The sequence below is a fragment of the Myodes glareolus genome, chromosome 20 (assembly GCF_982192425.1).
Source record: "Myodes glareolus chromosome 20, mMyoGla1.1, whole genome shotgun sequence".
NCBI lineage: Eukaryota > Metazoa > Chordata > Mammalia > Rodentia > Cricetidae > Myodes > Myodes glareolus.
The window spans coordinates 17,985,400-18,011,808 of record NC_142045.1 but is presented as its reverse complement, the minus strand read 5'-3'; the positions used below and the strand labels follow the sequence as shown (position 1 = coordinate 18,011,808).

General features: G+C 39.8%; 1 protein-coding gene across 1 annotated transcript; it reads left to right on the top strand.

Annotated features, from left to right (window-relative positions):
* Nucleotides 1-197: 197 nt before the first annotated feature.
* Nmd3 (NMD3 ribosome export adaptor) lies at nt 198-26,047 on the top strand. The gene is made up of 16 exons (XM_085682493.2): nt 198-351; nt 607-660; nt 2,282-2,416; nt 2,982-3,078; nt 5,675-5,755; nt 7,591-7,719; nt 8,004-8,094; nt 14,036-14,114; nt 15,118-15,214; nt 16,735-16,852; nt 18,618-18,763; nt 20,673-20,785; nt 21,970-22,042; nt 23,447-23,553; nt 25,344-25,414; nt 25,775-26,047. The coding sequence occupies exons 2-16, from the start codon at nt 617-619 to the stop codon at nt 25,903-25,905; spliced, it is 1,512 nt and encodes a 503-aa protein (XP_085538619.1). The 5' UTR covers nt 198-351; nt 607-616; the 3' UTR covers nt 25,906-26,047.
* Nucleotides 26,048-26,409: the final 362 nt, after the last annotated feature.

Sequence of the window (26,409 nt, the reverse complement as noted above, 5' to 3'; positions counted from 1 at the left end):
CCTCTGGAAGAAAAGCTGCTTTTAAACTGTGAGCCAGCCCTCCAGGCCGTAGATCGAGCATTTTAAGCTTACGCGACGGGGTGAAAGCCGCAGGGACTACATCACCCAAGCTGCACCACTTCCTGCCGGCTCGCCCCGCCTCCCACGCCCCCCCCTCGCAGGCCCCGCCCTTTGCTCCACGTGTATTTTTGGCCCGCCTACTCGTCCCTTTCACCGGCGTTCTGCATACGGGATTTCCGGTCCTCCTCTCGCGACATCATCCCAGCGTGGCCAGCTGTGGCAACTGTAAGGGATCCCGGGACGGGCAGAGTGACGGCTGTGCTTGTCCCTCCGCTTGTCAGGCAGGAGCCGGTACGTTCTGGGGTCGCCATGAGGCTCCTGGCGCCGGCCGTGGGCAGAGGAGGGAGCGGACCGGGTGGTGCAGTCCGGCCGCGAGCGGACCGCGTGGGTGCTGGGGCGCGGGGAGGGGCCGAGGCCGGACCCACGCGGGGCCGCAGCGGGCGGCCTGGGATCGTGGACGCCCGGCGCCTTGGGGTTCCCGGAGCTGCCCTGCCCGGGAGACGCCCCGGGGTGCAAAGCTCACCGGTCCTCCCCTTCCTTTGATAGATCCGGAGCGATGGAGTATATGACGGAACCCGCTGACCGCAGCCCGGGACACATGTGAGTTGCGAACCCCGGAAAACTTCCTGGGGAAACTTTCAGTGACAGGAACCCTTTTCTCAATTGGAAACAACTGAAGTTTTAATCCCTTAAGAAATCTAATTAAGTTATTCAGTTCATTTTAAGTTCGATCTAGAGAATGCATGCTTCAGGGAGGGTTTTTACTAGACGTCCTGCTGGAGAGACAGTGCACTGCGTAGTCATTCTCCCCATGTGGATATTTTCATTTATAACTCGGTTCCTCCGACATACGAGCCACACACTAAGTGCCCACATATGGAAGTTTATTATATTTTTAAAAATATATTTTACCCCTGGAAGTTAATTATAGTTTTCTTTTGGGCAACAATGTCAGTGGTTAACAACCTTTATTTTTTTTTTTTTAATTTTTAATTGCTTCAGATAGAGCCCTACTGTGTAGCCCCAGTTGGCAGGAAATTCACGCTGTAGCCAGGACTGACTTTGAGGACCTGTCCCTCCCGCCTTAGCCTCCCAAGTGCTGAAATTACGTCGAGCCCAGTTCACAAAATTTTTCTGCGTCCAGTACACTAGAGTTATTATACTCCCATCTAGAGCTTCAGTAGACTGTGCTTCACCGCCCCCCCCCACATCCCCTCCTTTCCTATAATAATCTCCTTTCTGTTTTTATGTTATATGTACATTTTTCTTTACCGTGAGTCCCAGTAACTGAACTGTTCCTAATGTGGAGATCGTGCTCAGAATAAAAACGTCTGTGTAGTCAGATGTCTCCCAAACTGGTCAGTGTTTACAAGATTAAAGAGAAACTGCTCTTCCGTGCTGTTTGTCATGTTTCTTTGTTTGCTGTTCGTACTGTCACCTTGTTAAGTCCTGGCTGTTCTGGAACTCAGAGATCTGCCTGTTTCTGCCTCCTAGGTGCTGGGACTAAGGTGTGCACCACCACACTGGACTGTCTTATATTGTTCACATGGAATGTGCTTCAGTGTTTGCCACTGATGTTATGCTATTTGCATTTTAATCTTTTTTATTCTTTTCCTGTATTAAAGAAGGGATGATGAAGGACAGCATTTCTATCACTGCATGAAGTTCTATTGCACAGTGCCGTGCTTTCAGCATTCTCGGAATTGTAGCTCTCCTTGGTCCAGGGCTCTTCTTCACTCTGTCTTTAAGGTTGCTTTATTTCTGCCTTAGGGTGCCAGCCCTCCATGCCCCACCCCCATGTGAAACAGCACCTCGTTATAGAGTTCTGACTGGCCTGGGACTCGCAGATCAGTGTTCCCTGCTTCTTGATGTTAAGATTAAAGGGGGTTTCCACCATTCTCAGCTTGTCTTTTTTGTTTGTTTTTTAAGTTGCGTTAATGTGTGTGTGCATGAGTGTGTATATGTATGTGTGGAGCCCACAGAGATCAGAAGAGGGGTTGAATCTCCTGGAGTTGGAGTTACATATGGGTATGAACTACCACTTGGGTGCTAGAAATCGATCTTGGGTCTCTGGTTTGGTAGGGTTTTATACATACATAACATACATACATACATATATATGTATATATATAATTTTATTTTATGTATATTTATATATTTTATATATAACTGGCGAATGTATAAGATCTAATTGGAAACTTTTTTGCTTTATTTTCTCAAGCTTGTGCTGTGAGTGTGGCGTTCCAATTAGTCCAAACCCTGCCAATGTTTGTGTGGCCTGTTTACGAAGTAAAGTTGACATCAGCCAAGGTGTTCCGAAGCAGGTCTCCATTTCTTTCTGCAAACAGTGCCAAAGGTACAGTACAGCACATTAGTTGTTTAGCTTTCTTAAGTTGTTACCATGCAGAGAGAGCCGCTGTGGCGTGCTGAGAATACACCAAAGTACACAGAAGGAAGCATGTGCAATTGGGATTGAACTTTTACTTAGGTTGATGGTACTACGGATTTAATAATTTGCAAATTTATAGTGTGTGTTCTACGGTCCTACTCATCTGGTAAAGATGATAAAAGTATTTGTGCAAATAGTATTTTGAATTTGACAGTAGACGATGAGTTCTGAGAGTTGATATTTCATTCGCCTTTAGTTTCATTTTCTTAGTTGTTGGCATAAGCTACTTACATCTGGTGGTCCATTGAGAGACACAAAACTTGCTGGTAAATATGAAAATTATATGCCTATATTTTCCCAAATAGCACTTGGCTTTGTTTATATGGAGATTGTCTGGACCTTCCCAAGAATTCAAAATGTGTCTCCCCAGAATAATATCTCTGTGTGCACATATATTCTGGTTAATAATCAGTATACGTTATGCATGGCCTATGGAAATAAGTGGCAGACTTAATATGCTATCTTCTTTCAGATATTTTCAGCCTCCAGCATCTTGGATACAGTGTGCTTTAGAGTCCAGGGAGCTTCTTGCTTTGTGCTTGAAAAAAATTAAAGCACCTCTAAGTAAGGTAGGTGGGATGGTTACAACATTCATTTTCAGAAAATCCTTCTGTGTGGAATTTGCTTTGTTTTGGTGACTGTTTGTTTTGCTCGCGTTTTTCTTTTCCTTTCATCTGCTTTTTGGTGCTGGAGATTAAACCAGGGACCTTGCCCATATTTGCCAGGTACTCTACCACTGAGCCATTTTGCTAGTCCCATTACAAATGTTTTGATCACACACACTTAATTTTTATATTGACCTTTGTTCAGCAGCAATAGTTTTATTTATTAGAAAAATTTGGAGACTTATTTATTTTATGTGTATGGGTGTTTTGCCCGCTTGTATGTCTGTGCATTATGTGTGTGCAGTGCTTTTGGAAGCCAGAAGACGTTGTTGGATCCCCTGGAACTGGAGTTCCAGATGCTTGTGAGCTGATTTGTGGGAGTTGGGAATTGAACTCAGGTCCTCTGGAAGAGCAGCAAGTGGTCTTAACCACTGAGCCATTGCTCCAGCTCTAGCAGTAATTCTTTTAAGGTCTGGAATCTTTCGAGCTCTTGATTTATTTGTCTAGGGTTTTTTTTAATTATATGGAGGGAAACAGTGTAGTTGTGACAACTAGAAGGGAAAGGAAAGAGATGCTCCATTGAATAGAGAGCATAGTAAAATGATTTTAGGTTTGGTTAGATGGGGGCAGAAGAGAATGAAGAACCATATGGAAATTGGTTGAAGGAAATGGAAAGGTGACTGAGGCAGGTAGGGTAAAGGACAAAAGACTCGATACCATTGGGAATTGCCTGTCTAAGGAGGAGTGTGGTGAGCCTTCTGAATGCTGAAGTGGATGTCAGGGTCTCCGCATTCTGCAGATGGAGGTTAGAGCCTTTAGACAGAGCACACAGACTATTTAGTGCTGTGTACATTTCCTGCTCTTAACTTCCGCAGAGAGAGATGAGGGTGGTGGCAACGGTGGTGGGGAGGACTATGAGATTTGGCTGGGGGCGTTGGTTAGGAAGCTGCTCGTCTTCTGTCTTGACTTGGTTTCTTGACTGCTGGGATTTGCTGTAGCCTCCTCAGTCATATTGGGTGGGTTTTCCGCTTTAGTACTGCGTCTGCCGTGGCTAGTCTTGTTCTCACCAGGCAATATTTGATACAGTTTTAGTCTGTTTGCTCACACTTTTCAGTCTGTTATTTAACAGATTTCTCCCTGCACCTTCAGACCAGTATCATACGACAGTATCATACGACTTATGTGTGTCATAGATGCCATGAAGCGATCTTTCTCTATTAAACCTGTTGCTTATTTGTGTCAAACAACTTGTATTATCTAGCTGCCTAAGCTGGATACTTGGACTTTGTGCTAGTGTATGTTCTCTTTTCTCTAATCTATAGTTATTAAATCTATAGAATTATCTCCTAAGTAGCTGCTCTTGCTTCTCTTATTTCTGTTTCCTCTAAGTTAGGTTTCTACTCAGATTATTACAAAGGCTCCATCTTGTTCTCTCAGTCTGTTTGTTCAAAGTTCTCTTTCTAGCCTGTTTTATATTCAGTTCATCAAGATTAGCAAACTGTTTTTAGTTCCTTATCTGTCAGTGAGTGTTATAGTTAGGTAACTCAAATGAATGTCCATTCTTTCTTAACTTACTTATTTCATGTGCGTTGGTGTTTTGTCTACATGTATATCTGTATGAGGGTGTCAGATGTCCCAGAACTGGAGTTATAGACAGGTGTGAGCTGCCATATGGGTGCTGGGAATTAAACCTGGGTCCTCTGGAAGAGCAGCCAGTGCTCTCAACCACTATCTCTCCAACAAACGTCCATTCTTAGAAGGGGGAGGAGGGAAATCTATAGTCCAACATAGAAAGATATTAACTTGAATAGAAGCTTTTATTTACAGAATAATTGTGTTTCTTTTGCATAATGAAGTCATCAATTTGTTATTTAAAAAATTTTATATTTGTATATTTTAAGAGCAGTAGCTTTTTTTTTTTTAATAGTTCTTTCTTGGCTCACTGTGCAGCCGTTGGGCTGCCCTTTCACATGCTGCTTTTCTTGCCATGGCTTTAGTGATAGACCTTTTATTTGTTTGTAGTGAGTGTTGTAATAATGTTAACCCCATGTTCCTTCAAAGATCTGAGTTGTTTATTGTAACATGACGGGGCCAGCTTGTTGGGGTTTCTGTCCCGCCCGGTACCCCACAACTGGCAACTCCCAAGGAAAATCATACACAAGACTCCATAAGATTATAAACTGATTGGCCCATTTGGTCAGGCTACTTATTAGCTCTTATAACTTATGTTACCCCATTATTCTTATCTACGTTACCCACATGGGCTCAGTACCTTTTTCAGTGTGACAGCTTACATGTTGCCTCTTTGGTGGTCTGTACAGGAATGGCTGAGAGAGCTTCTGTGTCCCAGAAAACTCCCAGTCTCTTTGCTCCACCCCTACTTTCTGTCTGGCTTTCCCGCCTATACTGCCTGCCTGGCCAATCAATGTTTTATTAAAATATGATTGACAGAATACAGACAATTCTCCCACACCAGTTTATGAATGAGGTATTCATTCATCTTTCTGTCTCTCAGATGGGGACTTAAGTTTCCTTTCTTTTCTTCAATATTTTATTGAAGGTTCGCCTTGTCGATGCAGGCTTTGTTTGGACTGAGCCCCATTCCAAGAGGCTTAAAGTTAAATTGACAATTCAGAAAGAGGTAAGCTATTCATTTTTCCTTTAATATGGTTAAAATAGAAGTCATGAGAATGAGAGACTAATGTTAAATTATTTTATGGACTAAATGCTTTAAAACGAAGAGTATAATTTAAATCTTAGTCTTTTGTTATCTTTTAATCATCTGACTTATAATTGGGTCACTAATAGCTACCATTGCTCAATTTAATGGATTCAGTAGTCTCATTAAAGGTTTTGATTTTGTTTTAAGATCGGCTCTCACTAGGTAGCCCTTGCTGGTCTAGCGCTTACTAAGTAGAAATCCTCCTGCCTTTGCCTCTGAGTGCTGGCATTAAAGGCAGTGTGCACCACCATGCCCAACCCTCAGTTATTTTTAGCAGCCGTATAATCCCAGGGTTGTGAGGACCAAAGTTCAGTTCCTAGCACCAACATTGGGCTTCTTTCAGCCACCTGTAATTCCAGTTCCAAGGGATCCAGCACTTATTTCTGGTCTCCATGGCCACCTGTACTCATGTGCACATCTATCCACAGTTAAAAGTTAAAACTTTTTAAAAAGCAAAAATAATTAATTTTAAAAACATTGAAGTTAAAACATTAGCTAAGACTGATTCTCAAACTTGACTGATTATTATATACCATAGTAGCAGAATCAGAATCTCTGAATTTGTTTGTTTGTTTATTGTTATTTTCCTGAAGTACTAAAGATCAAGCCTAAGGTCTCCAGTGTGCCAGGTGAGCTCTCCACCATTAAGCTGTGTATACTCCTAGACTATATTTAGAAAGCTTCCCAGGCAACTTTTCATTGTTTGTGGAGAATTTCCTACTTAATGTTCTTCTAAAAGTGAGTTGTGTGTCACACACATAGGCACACATGCATGTATATATACAGCATGTCCACATATATATAACTTTTAAAAAAATTTTAGGTTGAGTTTGCAAATTCAGTATATAGCCACAAATCCTGCTTCTTCCCAAATGCTAAAATTTTAGGTGTGTGCCAGCATGACTGGTTTATATGGCAGTGGGAATCAAACCCGAGGCTTCAAGTGTGACAGACAAGCACTCACCCAATCAAGCCACATCCCTACCCACAAGTTTTTAAAAAAGTATGTTCACAACCACTTTTTCTAGAGGTAAACTTAATATGGTAATCTAATACTTGAAATTCTTGTGTACTTTTCTTAAAACAGCATAACTTACCACTGGGGTGAGTGTTGTAGGAAGGCTGTGTGTTTGTTCCTGGCTGTCCAGACCCGAAATAATCACATGTTATATTTATTATTTATAAAAATATTTATATTTTTAAAATTTCTATTTATAAAATATTACTTACAACACTGCTTGGACTGTTAGCTTATGCATATTTCTGGCTAACTCATCTTAAATTAACCCATCTCCATTAATCTGTATCCCCACAAGACTGTGGCTTATCAGTTCTGGCGTCTGTCTCCAGTGGGGCTACATGGCTTTTCCCTGATTTCGTCTTCTTTCAGCATTCAGTTTAGTTTTCCCCACCTAGCTCTACTCTTTTGCCCTATTACAAACCAAGACAGTTTCTTTATTAACCAATGGCATTCCCAGCATATGGAGGGGGATCCCACATCAGGGAAGTAGCTCAGTGGTAGAGTGCTTGGCCAGCATGCATCAGGCCCCATATTCAGTCCTTGTATGTTCCCTCTCTTCTCCAAAAATAGGTAGTATAACTTAATTTTGCAATTTTAAATTTAGCTTACTGGTGTCCTTAATGCATTCATAGAAAAAAGTTTCAAATTACTTATTTTTCTTCTTTAATAAAGAAAGCGGTTCCTATTGGGCAGAGCTGTAAGAGTGAAGGAGTGCAATTGCTTTATTTTCCAGGTGATGAATGGTGCTATCCTTCAGCAAGTGTTTGTGGTGGACTATGTTGTTCAGTCCCAGATGTGTGGAGATTGCCATAGAGTAGAAGCTAAGGATTTCTGGAAGGCCGTGATTCAAGTCAGGCAGAAGGTACTGAAACAGATAATGAGTGAATTCTGCATCATGAACTTACCATTGCCCATTATAAATAGCTGATAAAACCTTCTCTGTTCCCTTGATGTATGACCAGAATCTAGGTTTCTGGAACATTCAGCTTTGGAAATAACATCACTACTTTATGTTTTAGTTAATTTTTAAAGGATGTTTTTGTTTGAAAAATCAGTGTGCTATATCTGCAATTGATATATGTGTACTATACTTACTAATGTTTTTTGGCATATGATGTACTGATTGTGTAATGCATGGATGTTTAGACTCTTCACAAGAAAACGTTCTACTATCTGGAACAGTTGATTCTGAAATATGGAATGCATCAGAATACACTGCGTATCAAAGAGATTCATGGTGAGTTCAGATTGAAAAGAACTGGAAACTATCTAAATTTTCTTTCAGTTATCTCAAATAACATCTTTCTCAGCTTTTGAAGCAATTGCAAATTCTTTTTAAAAAATCATGTACACGTGTAAAAAGAAATTCTTAATTTAATATCTACATTGTGCATGTTGCTTAATTTAGGAATTGAGTTTTGAGTTTTCTTCTGTTAGCTGATACTAAACACACATGTTAGTGGCTATTGTGGATAACACGTATCTAGAACTGTTCTTTTCTGTGGTGATGTCCCTCTGTCCCAGTTCATTTATTAAGCATTTAGTTTATGATCGATGCCATTCTTTGTCCTTGGAGTATAATGCTGTATTAATATTGGCTCTTGCCCTCTATGTGTTGTTCGTCTTGAGGAATAAGCCGGTGACTCCATTAATGTGGTGTAAAGAAATAAGAAACTCATCAAGAACTTGTTTCATATGGGAAAGATTGCTCTGATTGGAAGATCTCTTAAGTTCTTTTCTACTTTTTCTCTGTATTTTATGGGCTAAGAGGTAATGTGTGATAGATAGAATTCAGTATAAACTCAGTAAATAAAGAGGGATGAATACATAGTGAAATATCTAAATAGAGTTCTGAAACATAAAATTTTATGGTAGTTTCTAAGTTGTGCTTCAGAATATGCTGGGTTTTGTTTGGCATGGTTTCTTTGATGGTGGCAGGGATTGCCATCTGGGTTTCATGTGACTGTCCCTGAGTGACACTGTAGGCTTATAACACACACACACACACACACACACACACACACACACACACACACACACATATGATGGCGATGCCATAGTTCTGAAATTAATAATTTAAATATTTTGAAGCAAACGCAAGACTCCTACTACTGATAGGTTTTGGTTGGTGTTATTGTTAGACAAGAGCTGTTTTTCTAAGTCACTTTTTAAAATACAGGATTTCTGATGGTGACTGTTCTTGAAGAAATGACCAAAGTCCTTAAATGAGAAAGCAGTATTAGTTATGTGAAAACGTAATCTGTGCCTCTACGTTGAGAGTATTACTAGTAGGCATAGGGTTGTCTGCATCATGAACCAATTTAGTGATACCTTGTCTTAGTTAGGGGTTTCTGTTGCTATGAAGAGACTCTATGGCCACGGCAACTCTTATAAAGCCTTTAATTGAGGCTAGTTTATAGTTCAGAGGTTGTTAATGGTGGGAAACTGGGTTGCAGGCAGACATGGTACTGGAGGGGTACCTGGGATTTCTATATGTGAATTGGCAGGCAGCAGGAGAAAGAGACATTTGACCTGACTTGGGCATCTGAAATCTCAAAGACCTCCCCCAGTAACACACTTCTTCCAGCAAGGGTATACCTCCTAAAAGTGCCATTCCCTATTATCCTGTGGGGACCATTTCCATCCAAACCACCACACTTGTGTACACGATTTCTTTATTGATTGGCTAATCCCTAGGGAAAAGTGTGCTGAGTAATGCCTGATGAAGAAACTCAAAGCTGGGTGTGGTGTTGCGTGTCTGTTGTCTCGGTACTTGGGGGTTGGAGGCAGGAGGAGCGAGCGTTTGAAGGTTGTCCCCTGTATAAGCCTGCCTGGGCAACATGAGAGTCTGCTGGATTGCTTGTTTGCCTTCAGTTCATTCATATTCTAGCTAAGGACCATAGTAGACATTATTCTCACAGAATGTTTCGTTGACAAAAGACTAAATTCCTTTTTAAAATTACTGCCAAAGCCCCAGTGCTGCAGGTTTAACAACTCTTTTTCTAGCTAAAGTCTTTTTTCATTACTAATTTTTGACTTAAATAAGTGTTTTCCTTAACTTGTATATTAGTAACTTAAACAATACTGTAATTGGAGTTGGAGAGGTGACTCGTCAGGGAAGAGTGCTACTTGTTCTTTTAGAGGACTGGAGTTTGGTCCAAGCACCCATTTTCACTGGTTCAAAATCCACCTTCTAACTCCAGGCAATCTAATGCCTTCTTAGTTATGTAGGCACCTTGCACATGTGTGTACACAAACATATGCATATTAATAGAAACAAAGTATGTATTTAAAAATAATTCTAAACATTCAAATCGTATAGAAATTAAGAAACCCTCTCTCACTTTACCTTTGTCTCACCTCTAGAGACAGTACAGTTCCTTAAAAACAGTGTACTCTAGCTTGTCGGTAGTTGCTCTCATGAAGTGCTCTGTGACTCTGATGCTTTTAACTGTTGGGACGACTTTCAGGAACAGTGCATTTAGTTCCATTTAATTATTTTTAATTGTTCTCTGATAGTCCTTAGTGGATATATAAATTGATTTATTAGTAGACTTATATTTATTTTTTGCTGCTGAAAATAGAACTGAATAACTATTCTTTTGTTCATCTTAGTGTATATGTAGTGGTTTTTCTTGGGAATTGATCTAAGGATTGGAATTGCTGGACAGGAGAATCCAAATATGAACTTTGATGTCCCATAACAGTGCTAGTATACTACTTTCCCAGCATTAGTGGTTTTTCCTGACACTTGCTGGTAATGGTTAGAACTGGGTTGGCTTTTCTAAATTTTGCACATGTAAGGGCATATTGTTTTAATCTGTATTTCTTGATTAGTAATAAGGGATAAAAGTTTTCTTATGCATTTTAATCATTTTGTTTCTAATGTGAGTTGTCTGTTAGTTACCTTCACTCATGTATCTATTTCGTATCATTTTGTATGTGTTTTTAGGATGTTGGTTACTTTTCGGCACTAAGAATAATATTTATTGAAGTCAATTTTCTTTTTTTCCTTTTCTTACATTTTTAAAATTTTTAAAACGTTTCCATATACTACATTTTAGTTGTATTCTTCCCTCCCCCAACTCCTTTCAGATGCTGCCTTCTAACTTCGTGGTCTTTCTCTCTCACAAAACAAAACACTAGCTCCATCCCTCTCCAAACACATAAAAATGTGGAGACCAGTTTGTGTTGAACAGCAGGGTCTCTGTAGCCCACGCTGTCCTTGGACTCTCAGTGCCTCAGTCTCCTTAGACTGAGTACCTTGTTTTGTGTGTAAGTAGTTGTTAAGGTTCCTAATTTATACATGTGCTGGATGTGTATGAACATATATATACATGAATGTGTGCAGCGTATAACGCCCGTCTGTGCTCTATGTGCTACCATTCAGTTCCCGAGCTTCGGGCAAGGGGCTGGAGGTTGACATACACACAGACAGATAGACAGAGACAGACCTAATCAGTGGTAAGAAGCCATTTATTCAGTAGCACCATGGAGGCTTATATACCCAACAGTCAAGTGGGCCAACAGGTGAAAACCTTATCCTCTGATCCTCAAGGCCAAGGCAACACGTGCTCGTGAAGCAGAGCTGGTAAACAACTTTGACACAGCCTTCAGTAACTCAGATCAGAAGGAAAGTAAAGATCTCTAGCAGGGAAGAGCAGCTGGAGGCTAGCACTCCAAATGGTTCCAACAAATGTGTTCTGTGCTTTATCCAATTTTGCTGTAGTTTATATTAGCACTGGAGAAAGCTACAAAGTTTGTCCTCGTTGTCTTCAGTGTTTATTAACTCTAGGCTTTTGAAGAACTTGTCCATTAAGCCTTTTAGTGAGGTATCTCCTGGCATAGCTAATTTCATTTCCTTTTAAGACATTGATCTCATCTCCTTCAGCTAGTTCTCACATGAACCATTTTCATTACATTATTTATGTGTGTAGTCTTGTTGGGGCATATGGTATGCCACTTGTGGAAGTTAGGGGCATCTATCATCTTTAGCCATCTCTTGAGCCCTGTCTCCAAGTCTGTACTTAAATACATGAGTGCCGAGTTTCATGGGGAATTTATGTTGGGGTTTATGTTTGAGAAGCATCAACAGGTTGTGGTCTTTACCTTTTTGACAGAAAGGTGTTGAAAGGTTCCAGATTCTCTATGTTAGTTGCTGACCATCTTTGTAGAGGGAAGTCTATAGTGGTGTCTTACCGTGGCTTTACTTTCCATTTCACTAAAGACAAATGATAGGAAGCATGTTCTACGTATAAGTCTCTCATTGCCTATATGATTTGCAGTGTTTTTTCCTGGGCTATATCTAGCCTGTCTTTCTTTTCTTAATGTTGTTCTTTCTATTGCAAACATTATTATTGTTGTTGTTGTTGTTGTTATTAGTTCTTCAAGACAGGGTTTCTCAGTAGCTATGGAGCCAGTCCTGGAACTCACTCTGTAGACCAGGTTGGTCTCTAACTCACTGAGATTCTCCTGCCTCTGCCTCCCGAGTACTGGAATCAAAGGCTTGCGTCACCACCGCCTGGCAACATTAATTTTTTTTAACTTTTAAAAATTTATTTATTTTATCTGGGTGGTGGTGACACATGCCTTTAATCCCAACACTCTAGAGGCAGAGGCAGGTGGATCTCTGAGTTTGAGGCCAGCTTGATCAAAAGAGTGAGCTCCAAAGCTACACAGAGAAACCCTGTTTCAAAAAAAAAAAGAATTTTTATTTTATATGTATGAATGTCTTGCCTGCATGTATATAAGTACACCATGTGTGTGCAATGCCCACAGAGACCAGAAGACGACGTTAGACCCTCCCCCCCCCGGAATTGGAGTTGCAGAGGGTTGTGAGCTGCCATGTTGGTGCTAGAACTGAACCCAAGTCCTCTAAAAGAACCTCTGAATTGCTTAGACATCTCTCCAATTCCAACTTTTAAAGTTTGATGAAATCTAGATATTGGGTGGTGGAAGTTTTCCTTGGGTTTGGGGGCAGGTGGGTTGCAGCACCTGTCTACTCACCCCTAATAGGAATCCCCCTACAGACCATACATAAAGACATCACCAAAGTCCAACTTGATGAACCAGTGTTTTTGATTGGGGTTATTTACAGGACTATGGGAGAGAGGTTACTTACAGGAACAGGAATGGCTCAAAGCCAGCTATATCACCAAGTCCACCTCAGCCTGTATGGGCGACAGCTTGCAAAACTGGGAGCCAGGAACATACTACACACAGCCTGTGGGCAGTAGAGCAGCATGGAGAGTATCCTTCTTAAGGGACTCATTTGGTCTAAACCTCTTCCAGGCAGCCGGTCTGATCTCAGAGTCTTATTTGTAGCTTAGCCCTGCTTACTGTGGCAGACAGGGTGCTAGTGAACGTGGCTAGTTTTAGGGGTGAAGCTATTTTGAGTTGTTGACCAGGCTGATCTCAAACTCACAGAGATCCGCCTGCCTCTGCTTCCCTAATGTTGGGATTAAAGGTGTGCACCACCACCACCCAGTTTATGCTTTATAATTTTAATTCATAGTTGGGCCTTAACTCTTTAATTGATGCAAAGTGTCTAAATTCATCATTTATCTGTTAAATGCCGTTGATCCTCTTTTAAGGTCTTTTGATTAAATAGCCTTTTTCTGCAATCTCAAGTTTGCATGAACTTTTAATTTTATAATAGTCCCATGCTGTCTTAATTTTATATAAGTCCTGTGAATTTGCTCTCTTCCCTCAATATTGTTGTGGCTATTGTGGGTAAATTTAATTCTTATTTCCGTATCTCATAAATATTCCTTAGCAGGATTTGCATTCGGCTGTCCCTTTGTTGATAGTGTAAAATGACACTGGCCATCCGGGGCCTACTTTGTTCTCTTTCCTCGTGTTTGCTAGGATGCTTATCATCATATTGATAGACTGTTCCGTTTATTACGTAAAATATTCTTTTCCTTTTGTCTCTTAGCCTTGAATTTTGTTCTTGTGAATTAATGTGAATCTTGTTTCATTGTTTTCATTTCAGATAAGAAGTTTTCAGCTTCTTATCTGATTTTTGTCTGCCTTATTGCCAAACAGTTCTTAATATCCCCAACATGTTTTGGCTATACAATTTTCTAATAATATATTTTACTTATGGGTTTAATTTGTGATATGGTCATGTTAGAGGAAGACCTTGTTTTGCAGAACCATTTTTATTATATTTTTAGATGGTCTGGATTTCTACTATTCTTCAAAACAACATGCTCAGAAGATGGTGGAGTTTCTTCAGGGTGTGGTTCCCTGCAGGTATGTTTGAATCTAAATGTCTAAGTCCCTGGTTCAGGGAATAGGATATATATATGTCACATCTTTTCCTCGGGCTTAGATAACTTCCTTTGTTAAAATTTTGCGCGACTATTTAAACAGTCATGAAACATTGAGTTATCCATTTTATATTTGCTGAAGAACCTTTAATAGTTAAACCTAACTCCATAATAATGAGCACTGTAAGGCTGTGCTACAGAAGATGGAGAGAAGAGCTACGGCTTCAAGATGAGGGAAATTTTCACAAGCTGAGTTTATATTGAAAAATGAGATTACTAATGTACCTGTTAGGTACATTAGTGTGGCTTAGAGTGTAGTCATTCTGCTGAAAGTTTGAGATGTAGTGGATAAAATTAGGCTTTGCCCTGTGTTCTAGTTTCATGTCTGTTGCTGTGATAAATCCCCCTGACAGAAAGCAGCTTAGGAGAAAGGGTTTATTAAGCGTACAGTTGTTACAGTTCATCTCATGGAAAAATCAAATCAGTGACTCATATCTCATCCAAGAGCAGAGAAATGGATGTGGACGTGCCTGCCCACTTGCTTGATTATTTCTACTCAGCTAGATTTCTCTGTTCTCAAACAGTTCAGGACCCTCTGCCTTGGACAGTGGTTCTCAATATTCCCAATGCTGTGACTCTTTAATATAGTCCCTCATGCTGTGGTGAACCAACCATAAAGTTACTTCACTGTTACTTCTTAACTGTAATTTTGCTATTGTTATGAATTATAATGTAAATATCTGATATGCAGGACCCACAAACTAAGACCTGCTGGCCTAGGGAATGTGCTACTGTGGGGCTGGGTCTTCCCATATCAATTTACTCAATAAAGACAGTCCCCAGGCATGTTCATAGAGCAGCCCAGTCCTGCTCTGTACTTGATTCTAGGTTATGTCAGGTTGATAGTTAAAGCCATTAGAAAGCTGTGTGAAGACATTGGACTTAGATCTGTCCCTTTCTATTAATACTATTTTTTTTCTTCATAGATACAAAGCATCACAAAGATTGATCTCTCAAGATATCCATAGTAACACATACAATTACAAGAGCACTTTTTCTGTTGAAATTGTTCCAATATGCAAGGTACCTCTTTTTATGTAATTAATTCATGTCTGTAAGAGAATAGTAATTAATTGATTATATATAATTTATTGCCCCTGGTTTCCTACTGACTAAAAATTAAGAATAGCTTCCTTCAATGATTTTTGACATGCTCAGCTTTGTTTAAAAAAAATTCAAAATCTGTGTTTATAACTGTGGGTTGGAATGCTCTTCATTTTGGTGTATTATGATGAAAAGATTGGACTGGGGAGATGGCTCATCCTTTTTAAAGTGCTTGTCGTGCAAGCTTGGTGACTTGAGTTGGATCCCTGGAGCCCAGGTAAAGGTAGAAGAGAACCAGTTCCACATAGACAACTATGACATCATGCTTTGATGTCAGCATGTATTCTTGAACAATATGTGCGTGTGCACGTGCACACACACACACGTACATACACACAAATAACAAGGTTATAGCAAATTATAAAATTTTATAATCCAGTTTTATTAAAAATTGGAATCTTGGGCTGGGTGGTGGTGGCATACTCCTTTAATCCCAGCACTTGGGAGGCAGAGGCAGGCAGATCTCTGTGAGTTCGAGGCCAGCCTGATCTACAAGAGCTAGTTCCAGAACAGGCTCCAAAGCTACACAGAGAAATACTGTTTCAAAAAAAATAAGAAGGGAATCTCAGTGGACATACAATAATTTCATGAAACTTTCATCTAAAGAAATGGTAGTTAAAAAGATCAGTGAGCCACTTTGGAATATGTATGGGTAAGAGTTTTGTATATCCACGTTAGTGTTTGTATACATATGTATACATGTGGAGACCAGAAGTCAGTTTTAGGTGTCTCCATAAATTGCTGTCCATTTTATTTCTTGAGATAGTTTCTCAGTGTACCTGGAGCCAACTAATTAGTCTGGATTAGCTGGCTATTGAGCCCCTGGAATCTGCGTGTCTCTACTTCTAGGCTTACAACTTTTATTTTTTAACCTGAGTGCTGAGAATCTGTATTCGGCTTCTGTCTTTCTAGCCTGGCCAACAGGATTTTGACTACTGTATTAATGGAAATGAGATCGTAGAATCGTCTTTACTTGTAAACATTTCAATAAAACATTTAAAACATACATTATCATTTCATTTAAATGTACAAAGATAAAACACTTTAAAAAAGCAAATGAGTAAAATCCAACAAATAGCTTGGTGTGGTGACGCTTGCCTTTAACCTCTGTATTTGGGAGGCAAAGGCAAACAGATATCTATAAATTTAAGGTGGCTAGTCTACATAGTGACAAATGGGCTCATCTTAAGAATGTACTGAGTGTTTCCACTTCTCTAAGGTGTAACTTTTATCTGCAGGTCCTTTATTGGCCCAAGATGAAAAATAATGTTATGGAGCCAGGTGTGGTAGTGTCCTCTAGGCAGAATCAGACTTGATAATTCTTGACTGGCCCATCCACAAATTCAGACAGACAGTTTTGTCAGGTTTATTAATGAATGCTTATCAAAGGCAGTTACTTAGAATTGCCTTATTTTAGATGTTACTTCTTTTTTGTCTAGGATAATGTTGTCTGCCTATCACCAAAATTGGCGCAGAGTCTTGGAAATATGAGCCAGATATGTATTTGTATTCGAGTGACTAGTGCCATCCATCTCATAGACCCCAACACCCTGCAAGGTAAGCTTTGGAGCTAGCTTTGTCCTCTGGTAACAGCAATCACTCACGGCCTTTATATTGATTATTCCCCCATACTCATTTCTTTTTTTTTTTTTTTTATTGAGACAAGGTCTCATGTAGCCTATACTGGCCTTAAATTCTACATGTATTCAAAGATGGCCTGCAATGCCTGATCCTCTTCCCTCCACCTCCCCAGCACTAGGATCACAGAAGTGTGCCCTGAAACCAAGTTACATGCTATTGGAGATTGAGCCCAAGGCCTGGTGGATGCTAGCCAAGCATTCTGCTAAGTAAGCCACATCCCCAGTGCCAAATGTTACTCTTGATAATATTATTTTGGAAGACTAATAGTTAAGTTTAGTACTTTTAAATACTGCAATTAGCTGGGTGGTGGTGGCACACACCTTTAATCCCAGCACTTGGGAGGCAGAGGCAAGTGGCTCTCTGTGTGCCGAGTCCAGCCTTGTCTACAGAGTGAGTGCCAGGGCAGGCTCCAAAGCTACACAGAGAAACCCTATCTCACAAAAACAAAACAAAATAATACAGGAATTATAGAGCTTTTTGTTATTCTCTTCCTGTTTTAAAGAAACTTTACTGTGAACTTGTAGATAGTTCAGTTTTATTCATTTTCTGAAAGTTTTCTGACTCATATAATTTTGGTGACTAAGTCTTTTTGCCACATGTGTGTATGCTCAAATATTTGTGCCTGTTAGGCAGAGGTTCTGCTGCTAAACTATATGTCTAGCCTGCAAGTTTTAGTTTTTGAACAAGTATTTTAAATTTTGGGATATTTGAGCTGTGACCCAGTGAGGTCCCTAGTTTAAGTACGAATTTTAACTTTTCATCGTTATTATGGGTCATTTTTAGTATATCTTTATAGAAATCGTTTTTTTTAAGAAAGGAAGACTGCATAGTGATAGTCTTGGTATTTGTCTCCTCAATCTTTTTCTTAAGTTTCTTATAAGGTTTCTGTATTTTGATACTTTTCAGAAACTCATTGATTATATTATCAGCTAAGGTCTGTTTGCAGTAATAGGGTAGGGGGGGCATTCTTCCCTGTCAGATAAAAGTAGGCTTTATGGCTTATAACTTGAGCAGCTATGATGACCAGTAGGTTTCTATAATGAAACATTAGCACATGAAATCATCATAAAACTGATTGAATTTGTTGTGTGGCATTCTGCTTATATAACTAAGATGTGAATATCTTTTTTTTAAATTTTTTCCATTCAAAAATTTACACTTCCTCCCCTCCTCTCATTCCTCTCCTGCTTCCCCACTTGCTCTCCTCCCTCCCCCCTCCCTCCTTAAGAGAGGGCAGGGAACCTGCCCTGTAGGAAGTCCAAGGCCCTCCCCCGCCACATCCTGGCCTAGGAAGCTGTGCATCCAAATAGACTAGGGTCCCAAAAAGCCAGTACATGCAGTAGAAACAAGCCCCAGTGTCTTTATCAATGGCTTCTCAGTCAGCCCCCATTGTCAGCCACATTCAGATAGTCCGGTTTATCACATGCTCATTCAGTCCCGGTCCAGCTGGCTTTGGTGAGCTCCCCTTACGATGAGCACACGATGTAAATATCTTTTGACACCCGATATTTCGCTTGTACCGTGGGAGGTTTGGAGCTCATGTATGGAAGTGAGCGATGACTTAGAGCGGTTTGACGTCTGTTCCTATTGGTCTGATTCTTCCTGTTGTTCTAAACAGCCTTCCGGTTAACACACTGACTTAGACATTTGTCAGTTATCTTGTTTTTATGCTTGTTCTTAGTGGCTGATATTGATGGAAACACATTCTGGAGTCACCCTTTCAATAGTTTATGCCACCCTAAACAGCTCGAAGAATTTATTGTGATGGAATGCAGCATAGTCCGAGATCTGAAACGAAGTGCCGGGGCTGGAGTCCTATCAAAAAAAGTAAGCAGCGCCTGCCCATTCTTACTCTTAAAAGTTTGTGGTTTTCGATTGTTAGTGATTATAAAATGTGGAGTCTAGATAAAGAAGTACACCATGAGGGTAGCTGTGAGGGCCAGAGGCGTCACTCAGCAGGTAAGAGTGAAGTCTCACGACCCGAGTCGGGTTCCTGGAATCCACTACAAAGTTTTCCTCTGATCTCCAGGTGCTGTGGCAGATGCCAGCACCCTGTCTTACACACACACACAAATAAATGCAATTCCTTTGAAACGGAGTTGTCATCACTGGGTATGGTAGAGCATCCCTTTAACCCCAGCACTCAGAAGGTGGAAGAATTCGGATCTCTGAGTTTGAGGCCAGTCTGGTTTGTATGTCAGTTACCAGGGCTGCATACTGAGACACATGCTGATACACTGTCTCACAAAAAATGAAATTGAATGGATCATTGTGGTGGAGGTTGCTGAACTATAGTCTAAGTCAATTTTCTTCTTTTTGTATTGGGCAAAGGGCTTTTTTTCTGTTTTTATTTTTAATCTTTGTTCACATTTATTTTGGTGGGAGAGAACCAAGTGGACAATTAAATTTGTGAATCGTTCCTGAGTATGAAATCATTCATACTTTTTTATACAACATAGAACTCCTTTGAGGCAATCAGTTTATCACTATGAGAACGACATTTGGTCCACATTCAGATTCCTTCCTTTGTCTCAGAAGTTTGCTCAGACTAGCATCTAGGTGGGGAGCACACATTGAACTATGTGAATATTGTAATTCTTAAATCTTTTCTTCAGTGATAATGCTTTCCTGTCGTGTTATGATACCAACTTCTTAAACGGAAAGAGCACATACCTTGTAGACTATACTGCCTTCTGGGTCTCTATTCCTGTTTGGTTATAGTGCCAATATAACTTGATTTTATTGTCTTTCTCTAAATTAGAAGAGCACCTGCGTTTTGACAGACATGTTTTTATGGGACTATTTCAGAGATGAGTGTTCTTTTAGATTGTATTTGGGGAGGAGGGAGGCTGTTCATGGTGCACATGTGCACCTGTAGAAGTCAGGACAACTTGAAGGAGCTGCACCTGAGGATCAAACTCACATCATTAGACTTGGTGGCGATCATTGTTGTCCACTGAGCTATCCCTCCAGCCCAGTGTGCAGTGTGTGTGTGGGGGGGGGGGGGGGTGGGGGGGGGCTCAGTATTAGTGTGCTGGTGTCATTTGTAGGTTTTCTGAACTCTTGGTTGATTTGTTTGTTTTTAAGTCTTGGGTCTTGAAGGCGTAAGTCACAAACAATCCCACACCAGTTTGGAATTATGATTAATAGAATGGTTATTTATTCAAAGGGGAAAAAACTTACAGATTACCGTCCCAGACAACAGCCCCTCCATGCGAACAGGAAAGGAGTCTAGGGGCCAGAAGCAGAGCCGGAAGCCAGAGAGGGGGTGGAGGACAGCCGCTGCTTTTTTTTTTAAAGGAGAGAGAGACCACGCCCCAATGGGCTGGTAACTCAGCGTCGATTGGCTGAAGGAGCTGAAGGAGCTCCCGCAGCAGGGTCTTACAGGCATTTGCTTGAACCGTTTTCTGGCTTTATGATCCTTTTACCCTTCCAGTTACTTTTGTGCCCACTCTGAGTTAACCAGTCTCTCTGAAGCCATTTTTTTTGAAAGTGCTGTATATGTATGTTGCATGTTTGTTTTTTCAAGGGGTAGTGTTAATGTTGTATACAAGTTCTGGATTGTTTTTATGGTTTCCTTTGAAGACATTTTACATACAGGATTTTAGAATTCTGGAAAGTAGAAGGCATTTCCAAGTGCATGTTGAGTGAGAAAAAAGTCAATTTTACATTTAATTTTTCCGTGACATGAGTCTTGAATTGTTCTGTTACTGACTCCTTTTTCTTTTCTGCTAAGCACACCCTTGCGGAGGTCTGGGTCCAGAAGACATCTGAAATGGACACAGATAAACAGTATTTTTGTCGGACTCACTTGGGACATCTTTTAAATCCTGGAGACCTGGTGCTGGGGTTTGTTTTATTTTGTTGTGTTTTAACTTGCCAGGTAGCATTGCAAGTTTTCTTCATAAGTCAATAAAATACTAAACTTGTTAATTTCAAAAAAAGATTTAAGAGGTCTTAAGAACTAGATTATTTTATTATTGATAACTATAAAACCATGTATTGGACAAAAGCCAATAGTTGTTCCATTTGGGCCATCATCTGAGTCAGTTCTTCAAAGATTTTGGTAATTAAATACTGAATTTATATAGTTTGAGTATTTATAGCTTTTTAATGGTAGTGGGTTGTTTAGGTGACTGTGAAAATGCTTCACTTTTTGGAAATAGGCAGGGCTGAAGAGATGGCTCAGAGGTTGTGTGTACTGCTCTTACAGAGGACCCAGGTTCAATTCCCAGTGCTCCTCTCAGGTAGGTCACAACTACTAGTAGCTCCAATTTTAAGGGAGCTGATGCTTCTGACTTCTAGGCACTTGCATGTGTATAGTGTACATAAATGCATGCAGGCATATACACATAATAAATAAATTAATAAAAAACAGTCCTTATGTCAGACAGCACCATAAAAGTAAGTAGCTGTCTGCATCTGAGCTCATCTGTGTGCTCTAGACGTGGGCTCTGTCCCAGCAGTTTGAGCTCCGTTTACAAGAGGAAGAGAGGTTGTTGCTTGCTTTGTAAACTTACAGACTCAGTTGCATTCTGAAATTAAGGCTGCTGTGTCACTCCGTCACGTCCTTAGCAAGGAATGGAAAGAGGACACACAAGGGACAGTGACAGACTTAGAGTGCAGTGTGTTCCTGTTTGCAGAGAAGCATGTTCACCACATAGCATATTTCAGAACTGTTATTTACTATTTAAAAATTTTAAATTTTATGTGTATCTTTTTCTTGTATGAGTGTATGTGCCTGGTGCCTACAGGCTGGGAGAGGATGTTGGATCCCCTAGAACTGGAGTTAAAATGGTTGTAAATTGCCATGTGGTGCTGAGAATTGAACCTAAGTCTTCTGAAAGAGCAGCCAGTGCTCTTAATCACTGAGCCATCACTCCAGCCCAAAATTTCAAAACTTAAAATGGGGAGCTTTCAAAATCTTCTACTTAGAAAGATAGGTGTGTGTGTGTCCATATATAGAGATGATATATATAAAACAGAATTATACACAAGGATACTTATTAAACTTTTCATTGTTTACATTTCAGATTTGATTTGGCCAACTGTAACTTAAACGATGAACATGTCAACAAAATGAAGTCAGATAGAGTTCCAGATGTGGTAAGGCTTTAGGGTTTTTTTGTTCTTTTTGTTGTTTTCCCGTGTTAGAGAGGATTGATAGAATTCTGAAGATTTATTCAGGGTACCCCTACCTTCAATAATCAGATTTTCATTTTCTTAGCAAAACACTTGATCCTGCCTGACCTGGTGGCACAGGCTTACAATCTCAGGTGTGCAGGAGGCTGATCTGAGAGGATCACAAGTTCAAGACCTGTCTGGGCTAGAAAGTGAGTCTGAGTGAATTTAAGACTGGATTGGGAAACTTAATGAGATCCTGTCTCAATAGAACAGAAATGAACCAGAGGACTGGGGACATTACTCAGTGACAAAGTGCTTGCCTGCCATGCAGAAAGGCCTGGCTTCAGTCCGCCAGTACCGCTGATGGAGGGAGAGTGAGTTTGCACCTGGAAATGGCGACCTCTAAAGTTTAGTCAGGCTCACTCTTATGTTAGCCTCAGCTTATTCTGTGTATTTTCTCAACTTCACAGGGCGTGTAGAATTAAGTCCATTATTAACTATTGAATACAAATTAGAATTGTGAGTTTAAAGTTCATAAACAGCAGTGTACGAAGAATAGGACCTGGCTGCACTTGGTATGTCTTTTCAGAATAAACATGAATTTCTTTAAATCTGAGCAAAAATGGAGTCCTGGTAATAGGAGGTTCCTATCTCATCTGGCTGTTCTTCAGTTGGTGACAGAAAAGAATTGGGTATGGGTCAGAGTGGGTATTTATTATTTAGATTTATTGTTTGATGTGACATGTATGAATGTCTTGTTGGCATATGTCAGTAGTATCCACCATGTGTGAGCAGTGCTGATGGATGTCAGAGAGGGTGTCAGGTACCCTGGAACTGGAGTTACACATGGTTGTGAGCCACCATGTGGGTGCTGGGAACTGAATCCAGGTCTTCCTCAAGAGCAGCAAGTATTCTTTACGGCTGAGCCATCTCTCCAGCTGCATGAATGGGTATTTATTAAATGGATACACGAGATCACTAGTCATCTCAAAATTTTTCTGTTTTCTAAAATTTTCACTATATAATTATTAAATGTTATAAAATTCATGTAAATTTTGTAAGTGCTTATTACTGTGAAAAAATGGAGTGTCTGTCTGTAATGTTTCAAAATGTGCTGTATAAATGGTGACCAAAAAAGTATAATAAAAACAATGCAAGTTTTTGGCAATAATCATTTAGCATTTAGTCATTTGAAATTTTCACAGTTAGATAATAACAATGTTCAAAAGCATCCTCATGAATACATAGTAAAGGTTTAGACGTCCTCTTGACACCTTTCTCCTGAAGTGTAACGATGGCCAACAGTTGGACTCCCTGGCATCCCTGAGTTTTGAATGTTCTCCCTTGTGTGTGTCTTTGCTGTAACTGCAGATATTTCTGTTACAGGTGTTAATTAAGAAGAGCTATGACCGTACGAAACGCCAGCGCCGTAGAAACTGGAAACTGAAAGAGCTTGCGAGAGACAGAGAAGACATGGACACAGATGACGAAAGGTACTGCTTCCCTTAAGCTTGGGGTTGTTTCGGGGAAACTCTTAGAAGGTAGGCTTACGTCGTATAGAAATTACTATCACCCAATAGATTTTTCTTTTTGTTTCTTTTTTTTAATTGATATTTATTGAGCTCTACATTTTTCTCTGCTCCCCTCCCTGCCTCTCCCCTCCCCTTTCAATCCTCCCCTAAGGTCTCCATACTCCCAATTTACTTAGGAGATCTTGTCTTTTTCTACTTCCCATGTAGATCATATCTATGTGAGTCTCTCTTAGTGTCCTCATTGTTGTCTAAGTCCTCTGGATTGTGGTTTGTAGGCTGGTTTTCTTTGCTTTATGTTTAAAAACCACCTATGAGTTAGTACATGTGATAATTGTCTTTCTGTGTCTGGGTTACCTCGTTCAAAGTAATGTTTTCTAGCTCCATCCATTTTCCTGCAAAATTCAAGATGTCATTATTTTTTTCTGCTGTGTAGTACTCCATTGTGTAAATATACCACATTTTCCTTATCCATTCTTTGGTCGAGGGACATTTTAGATTCCTCTGTTGAGAGTTCTCTGTTTAGGTCTGTACTTCATTTTTTTTTTATTGGATTATGTGTTCTTTTGGTATCCAGTTTCTTGAGTTCTTTGTATATTTTGGAGATCAAACCTGTCTGATGTGGGGTTAGTGAAGATCTTTTCTAATTCTGTAGGCTGTCATTTTGTCTTGTTGACCGTGTTCTTTGCTTTACAGAAGACTTTCAGTTTCAGGCCAATAGATTTTTGTCAAATTAACTTAGGAAGAGAAAGTTATGACTGGAATCTACTTAGGAGAATCTATAAAGGAATAAAATAACAATATACAAAACCTCAATAATCATTTCCTGTGTTATTGTCTTTTATAATTGTAGTGTTAATGAAAATAATTTAGTTTAAAAAGTTCAAGTATAAACTGGGCGGTGGTGGTGCACACCTTTAATTACAGCATTCAAGAGGCAGAGGCAGGTGGATCTCTGAGTTTGAGGCCAACCTGGTCTAGAAGAGCTAGTTTCAGGACAGGCATCAAAACTACACAGAGAAAGCCTGTCTCAAACACACACACACACACACACACACACTCAGTATAATGAATAATTACCACATGGATATCAGAAATAGATGGTTGCTTTTATCTTAAGCTTAACATAATAGTTCATTGACATTAGATATTACTCAGATAACTTAAACAGACATGAAAATAATGTTTTCTAAAAATACGTACATCTGTAGCATGCTCTACTGTTTAGTAGTGCACACTTGACTGTTTCAGTTGTAGTCTTAGCCTGGTGATCTGATTCAGCAGCTAAAGACTCAAGCCCCTAGAACCAACATAAAATCTGAAGGGCAGGAAAGATGACTGCTGTAGTTGGGAGTGCTTCCTGCTCTGTCAGAGAACTCAGGTTCAGTTCCCAGCACCCATGTGGGGTGGCTATGGCTCCATAGCATCCAGTGCTCTACGGGTACCCTCACACTTCTGGCATACACAGACATACATGCACACGCATGCATAAATAAAAATAAATCATTAAATTACGAAACAAAACACCCCAAATTAACTGTAGTCACTTGTCCTTAAGAATTGTTTGTGTGGTAGAATGGAGGTGAGAGGTTATCTTTTCATTGTCTTGAATTTAACATCACTTTAATATTCAACAGTTATAACTATTGTAAGGAAATTTGTTTCCCAGCCTACATACTTAATTAGCAGCCATATTTCAACTTTGCAAATACTATAATACTTGAGACAGTGCTCAAAGTTTCTTTTTCTTGCAGGCAATATCAAGATTTCCTTGAAGATCTTGAAGAAGATGAGGCAATTAGAAAAAATGTCAACATTTACAGAGGTTAGTGTTTTAGGTGTATTGAAGTCATGTTGTAGATAGTATCTGTGAGGATATTTTAAACTTACTTTTTATAAGTGATTTTTATTTGTCTTATAAACTGCTGTAGTCAAGCTTTTACTTCCAGATAATGAAGGAACTGTAAAATTTTCTAAATATTGTTTGTTGTATACATAATGAAGCAATTGTTATCTGAGCCTGATTCCTTAAGTTGCTAGCTCTTGCATATTTAGTTTGCTCATTTATTTAGTATTTGAAAGCCTGCTGTAGATAAGAGCTGAGAGCCTCAGTGCTGATGATGGTAGGGATAGTGGTCTGTGCGTGTCCATACTTGTACATGTGAACTATCCCCTCCTTCCTTAGACTCCACCATCCCTGTGGAGAGTGACACGGACGATGAAGGAGCCCCTCGAATTAGTCTGGCTGAGATGATTGAAGACCTTCATATTTCCCAAGATGCCACTGGTGAAGAAGGTGCATCAATGATGTCATGATGAGCCATGGTATATGCTGTTTGCGAGTCTGTGACCTCAGAAGTCAGCAAAATGATCATCATTGTATAGTACATGCATTCCTTTGTATTTTGAGAGGAGAATTTGGTCTTAAAGTTGAATAAATGACTATTTTTATTGTTCACTTACAGTATTGAAAGGTTTCATAGTCTGATAGTTAGAAAAGCGCTGAGATGGAATGTAGTTGTTATTGGTGTTACTGGTACTGAGGCATCTAATGTGCTTCCATCAGAGGTGCCGTAGTAGTTTTACTACTTTAGTGCTGGATTCTAAGATCAAGTTAGGATCCTTTGGATATTAACCAAACATTAGAATATAAGCCAGCCTCTTACATTTGTTTTATGTTAATTTCTTTGACCCACTTTAAATCACTTTCATATCCTTGAGGTAGGGAAATGAAAGTTCAGTTTATCACAAGAGAGCTGGGAAGTTAATCATTTTATTTCTACATAGAATTGTATCCTTACCCTTTTTCTCCCTTCCTGG